Source organism: Musa acuminata, chromosome BXJ1-5, assembly GCF_036884655.1.
Source record: "Musa acuminata AAA Group cultivar baxijiao chromosome BXJ1-5, Cavendish_Baxijiao_AAA, whole genome shotgun sequence".
NCBI lineage: Eukaryota > Viridiplantae > Streptophyta > Magnoliopsida > Zingiberales > Musaceae > Musa > Musa acuminata.
Genome location: NC_088331.1, coordinates 42331380 through 42337500, shown reverse-complemented (window position 1 = coordinate 42337500; position 6121 = coordinate 42331380). Strand labels below are relative to the sequence as shown.

The 6121-nt window shown below is 34.6% G+C and overlaps 1 protein-coding gene across 1 annotated transcript in view; it reads left to right on the top strand.

Annotated features, from left to right (window-relative positions):
* The window catches only part of LOC135586036 (uncharacterized), a 3213-nt gene extending 936 nt beyond the window's left edge, over nt 1-2277 (top strand). The window contains exons 3-5 of the mRNA XM_065184161.1: nt 204-265; nt 619-767; nt 2054-2277. Coding sequence (XP_065040233.1) covers nt 204-265; nt 619-727 — 171 coding nt within the window. The 3' untranslated portion in view covers nt 728-767; nt 2054-2277. The remainder of the gene's footprint in view (nt 1-203; nt 266-618; nt 768-2053) is intronic.
* Nucleotides 2278-6121: the final 3844 nt, after the last annotated feature.

The window sequence follows — 6121 nt, the reverse complement described above, 5'->3', positions numbered from 1 at the left end:
TTTGGAGAGTTAGCTAAGGAGTCATATGCACTTCCACAATCATATTTGCATCCTTTATTTCACAAAGACAGGATGTAGTTCATAGACTTTGGCATCCCTTAGCTAACTCATTTTGATTTTTTCCTTTAGTTTCGAACAACTTGCTGCAAAATCTTTCAAATTGTCAAGAGTTCCAAATCTTCATTTTGAAGATTCTGTTGCAGATATTTAAACCAGGCTATACTGTTCCTGAAAAGAAGTCCTTGGTGAATGTGGTGGTCATCAGGTAACTTCAGCTTCCTCTCTCTTTCTCTCTTTTGCTTTAGTTAATTTACATAAGAAATCCATCAGTAAATAAATTCTAGTAATTTTCGAGTGTGTTTATCGCCTATTACGTGAAGTCCAATCAGGTTGCCAAATCCTACATAGACTTCAATTCTTTCTTCGAAATGGCGATGATCGAAATGGCTATGGACATAATGTATGTGACTGTGCTGCTTGCAGCGTTTGTAGATCTATGAGGTGGATGTGTTACCCTGTTCTTCCAGTATCGTGAGGGGATCTTGTTAATTCTGCGTTCGATACATAATAGTTAACAAGAATCGAGCTGCGATGCTAACAAGCTTTGAACTGTTCCAGAGGAAGCATGGAGGTTGACAGGATTGATTTTGATCCAGAAAACCCAGCATTAATCAATGTAGCTGATTATGCAGTAGGATCAGATTACGACGTGTTCCCCTGGATCTGATAGAAGACAGCCTCTCACCATAGCATGTTTGCCTGTCACGGTAAGCAATTTACAAAATGTCTTATAGTTTCTCATGAGTATAAATTTTGTCATAGAAATCGATTCTTTTCAATTTTGCAATTCACAATCTTGTCGCTATAAAATTTTAAAATGTTGTCAGAGAAATCAATCGTTTCAATGTAAATACAACTATGTTGTTTGACTGGGAGTTTTAGCGGAGTGATTAGTTCAACTATCAGTAGTGGAATTTCTTGTTGGTCATCTTTTGTTGTTTGCTTAATTGAAGCTTAATTTAATTTTATTGAGAACCCAATAGTTGTTGATGACAAAAAAGATATAGTAGAAAAGATTTCATGTACAAAATGATTAGTTCCAAAATTTGATAGAGAACATGTCCCGTTCTGAGTTAATGACAAAAAAGAGAATTGAATATATCTCACAAGTATTAATGATGATAAAAGAGAAATCTATGTAACATAATTTTTTTAAAGAGGCCTACGTAATATCATATTCATAGCAAGCTTATATAATGAGCATATTTAGATTAGTATTAGATTTTTTATGACATTGCATTATTAATTTTTTCGGATCGTGGTTATGAGGAGTGTTCAAAATTAGTTCGGTCTGAATCGACTCACTAATGGTTTGGTTTTGAAAGCTATAAACAGTTTTGGTTTAGGGATACCCTTCTTTGGGTTGGTTAACTGGTTTGAATCGAACTGAATCGATTTTAATTTAAAAGATATCAATCCGAGGCCTTTAATCGGTTCAAACCAATTAATCAAACTGATCCAAAGATCCAATTTTACGAATAATGTGGACTCAATTTCATAAATCTTATTGTGTCGTCCAATTGGATCAAGATTCTGGTTTAGTTCAATTGAATTGAATCGGTTCATTTGAAATATATATATTTTTTAAATTACTTAAAATTATAAATTGGTTAATCGGTTACAGTTCAAACTGTTTTATTTTAATCGAACCGAATCGAGAAATTGGTTCGGTTTGGTTGGACCCTTAATGATTAAGTTCGAACCACTTTGAAGTTATATTTATGCACTGTCATCAAGATTATAGTAATGGTTATGACAGCACTTGAAACCTATGATGATATCATGAAATTATGATGCATCAGCAGCTACCTTCATGTGATTTAGTGTAATTACATTCATTATGCTTATGGATAAGAATGTCAAATAGCTTTGATGAGATTATGGTGGTTATGAAAGTTGTTTAACATGCAGTTTTAGTTGCCTAATATGAAATTATAATATAATCGCCTCTTACCGAGTTTATCTACTTAGCAATCTCTCCTTAATCTTCCAGGTGATGGACAGACTCCTGTAGATGCTGATGGAAATTAAAAGCATTTCGATGAGTATCAGGGAAACATGCGATCGTCATTTGTCATGATTTGTCTAGACCATGTGAACTCTTTGTATATATCATATGGTCTCTATGTTTTGATCAATAATATTTGCATGATATGAGAATGTAACTCGTTACACTTAAGTATCGTCAACTTGTGAGATGTTTCATTTGTGTGAGTAGATTTGGGACCACCTCCAAAACTGATTAGGGTGACATTTTTAGCTTGTGATAATAGACTCTTGAACTAGTCTTTAACTCTATCGAGTGCTTTGTCAACTAGCACCATTTGGTGTCTCTCCTCTAATCTTTTATAATCAATAAAAATGAAAACTTCAAGGTACTTAATAGGTTAGCTTCCCTCGTGCACCCACATGGTTTGACCTATCCTATACTTTTCATGATTGAAGCATCTAGGATAGAAAAAAATTTCTTATTTGTGTTAGTTGATATGTATATTAGTTAATTTACTATATGCATCAGAAATATCCTTAAGAGATTGATAAGATTTTGCATTATTCTCAAAAGCAACCAGCAAGTCATCTGCAAACATAAGATGAGATATTGTAACTCCATGAATATTTATAGTAGAGAAAGTCATCAATAGTCTCTTTAAATAGGTTACTAAGGGTACGTTGAATAAATATAAATAAATAAGAGAAATATGGTCCCCTTATCTAATACCATATTGACTTTTAAACCACATAAATCCAATTAACAAAAAGTTTTGCAAAGTTTATTCTAGTAAATATTTAAGTTATGACCAACTAAATTATTTAATTATAGGCTTTAGAGATGTCCTTCTTAAGCAAAGCCAACGGGGTCTGGGATTTAAAAATCATATGTATCAATTCATTAGAAATTAAAATACTATCATGGATGTTCTTATCTCAAACAAAGGCCGATTGGGTATGATTAATTAACTCAGAAAGGAGGGGTTTTATCCTATTAGCATGCATTTTGGAAAGAATTCTATATAGGATTTTACATATGGCAATTGGCCTAAATTCTTCCATCTTAGAACTATCACCTTTCTTAGGAATGAAGACTAAGTAGGTCCTTCCCCAAGAGATAGAATGTTTGATAGTGTCCTACAATGCCAAATATAATTTGACATTAAATCCATCTAATCTGAAACTTTTCTCTTTCCTGATTTGCTATAAAGTATTTAAAATTTCCTCCAAGGTAAGTGGATTAAGAAGGAACTTAGCTTGTACATCATCAATCTGCTTGGGCTGAGAATATTGGATCTAGCTTCTTTAGAGATTTTTACATCCTTCAGCTTGCATGTGAGTCTTCAACAAAATAATCATAGTTAACTTAAGTCTTCTCATCAGGGCGCTACTCTGTTTTCTCATCCCATATAATTTTATGATAGATAATTTATAAGAAACATATAATAGATTTCATTTCCATCTCTCGTGGTCTCATCCGAACTTCTCCTAAGATCATTTCTTTTTTTCTTATTGTGGTGTCGAATATTGTTTAAGAAAGTTTTAAGACATTCTTAGACATCTTCTCACGTAGCTTTGGGTCTTTCGTCTTCCTCCCTCTTGGTCCATTCTGGCTTAACCTCTTTTAAAATGAAGTAATCAACTTATGTCTCTCCCATGACTATGGCTTCTTGAAAAGCTCTTGCTAGTTTGTCCACTAGCCCATCATAGAAGATGTCTTTGGCCCTCTTCTGTACCTTAGATATGTTCTCCAATAATCCCCTATGCTAGCTAGATTTGAAGACAAAAGGAGCATCACCCAGTTCCACCTTTGACCTACAACTCATCATCTCTTATAGATCGAAGCATCGCGAAGGGATTAGTTAAATAGAGGTATAAACCTATTAGGGTTATCCTCTCCCTTAGCCTCTATTGATCCTTTTCCGGAATAAGACTAGAGTGGAGAATGGAGTACACATGAAACCTGATCCTACTTCATAATTCTCATTGCTCTCTTATCCCAAGGAGATGGATGGATTTTTCCCTCTATTCTTCTAGGAAATCATCCCTCCTTAGTCTGACCTTTTGGTATAACTTAAGTGGGACTTTATCACCTTGACACTATCCCAACTACTATTGGATCACCATCGTTTATAGTAACCCCTCTTCTTGAGAAAAAGAACTCAAATGATGAATCTTGGACCATTGCTTAGGAGCAAGTCAGGATCTAATTCCATTCCAATGATGCACCAGATTGGTCACTCCTAACACATTAGCCTCCATGATTTGATTCAAGTCCTCTCCCATCCACATTGATTCTTTCCCCTTAGCTTGACCAACCACGTCAGCTTTTGTGTACCTAGGCTTAGGCCTCCTCTGCACTCCTACCCATGACCTGTAAAGCATATCATCATCACCCGGAGCTAGTTGTGTAATGGTTAGTGCCAAAGCACTTTCACAACTTGATGTCTTGTTTCCTATCTTTTCATACTTAAAATAAATGCTAGGCAAGATCTCATAAGGAATGGATTAGAAAATTTATGTTTTTTCCCCACTTGAATCCAAATACCTTATAACATTAGAGTGCTAAAATGTAATAGAATACACATTTAGGCAAAACTTGCCCTTGAATCAGGTTAGCATCACTCGATCTAATTTCAAAAACTTACTAATTTTAGATAATATATGGGTTAAAAAGTTAGGTTATAATAGTTGTAATAGAAGTGTTGCAATTGAAACTATAAAAAGGGTTTTCATGAGACTAATGTGAAAGGTTGACGTTACAGGAAGATGTGATTTATTGTTTCCACATAGTGAAATTAAAAGTAAAAAATAATCCTTCGACTATGTCCACTATAAAACAATCAATCGGTAACCCCCGGGGGAGAACCAATTTAAGAAATTTCAGATAAAACATCTTACCTAAGAACTTATCATATAATCTAGTTTATCACTTCTTGTATGCTAGTGGAATCTCTCTAGCGTCGATCTCCACATGTAGTGTTGCATCATTCCGAATCCTATTGAGTTTCTTCTCCATCACTTGATTTGGTTCTCTCCCTTATCTTTGGCTTTTTTGAAAAAATTCATCCAACATATATGACTTATCAAAATAGGATCCAAATTAACTCTGAAACTTCCTAAATCACCCGAGGAGAAGCCTCGGGTTGATTCCCTCCTATTTAGGTTTGACCTCCCATAAGATTCCAAAGTATGATTGAAAATAATCGATATGAGTTATTATGGAGGACATCTTCATCTCCCTACTTAAGTCGAGATGTACATATGCTTATTTTAATTAAATGTTAATGAAATTTAAATAATTATAAAAATAAGAGGTAAAAATGATGATAAAGTGTTAATAAAGTTTAAATAATTATGAGAATAAGAGGCAAAAATGGTGTGCCTCATCCATTTACTAGAGATGAAGAGCAAAAAGATCAACAAATTCTCAGTTACTTTGATGATAACTAACATATTTCTGAGTTTACTTTTAACCTAGCAAGAGAGATCAAAACCTGCAATAGGTATTTGATAAGCACTGAACAAAAAGAAACAGCTCAACATGCATTGTGGGGCATGACAAGCTAACATGATGCACATCATTTGGAATCCACTGTTTAACTTTTTTGTACCATTCGTCGTACTTTGTTCTCACACTTTGTTTGTCATAAGCTTAATAAAACTCTAAAGCAAGGCCCACATTTTTCATTCCTTCACTCCCATCACCATAGGAAGCTGATCAGGCCAACAAAGAAGATAAGCATGAAGAGCCACAACAAAAGATAAGAAGGTGAGTCATCGAAGAGCTGTTTGATTCCTTTCATGCCCTTCCTTCACTTGTAGCTTTCAGAGACCTACATTTCACATTCTGCCAGCAGAGGAAATGCACATGCATGCACATTCTGCATTCATTGTGTCTCACTATCGCATGAGAACTTCTCCTAATTTTTCTGGACTTGCCACCATATTTTTCCAATGAGAATTGGAATCCATCAATACCAAACAGAGAGGTTGAGCATACTAAAGGAACGCTTGTTGAGTTCTTGCAGGCCTTGAACATGACAAAGAAATGTTGGACAAATTTATTGTA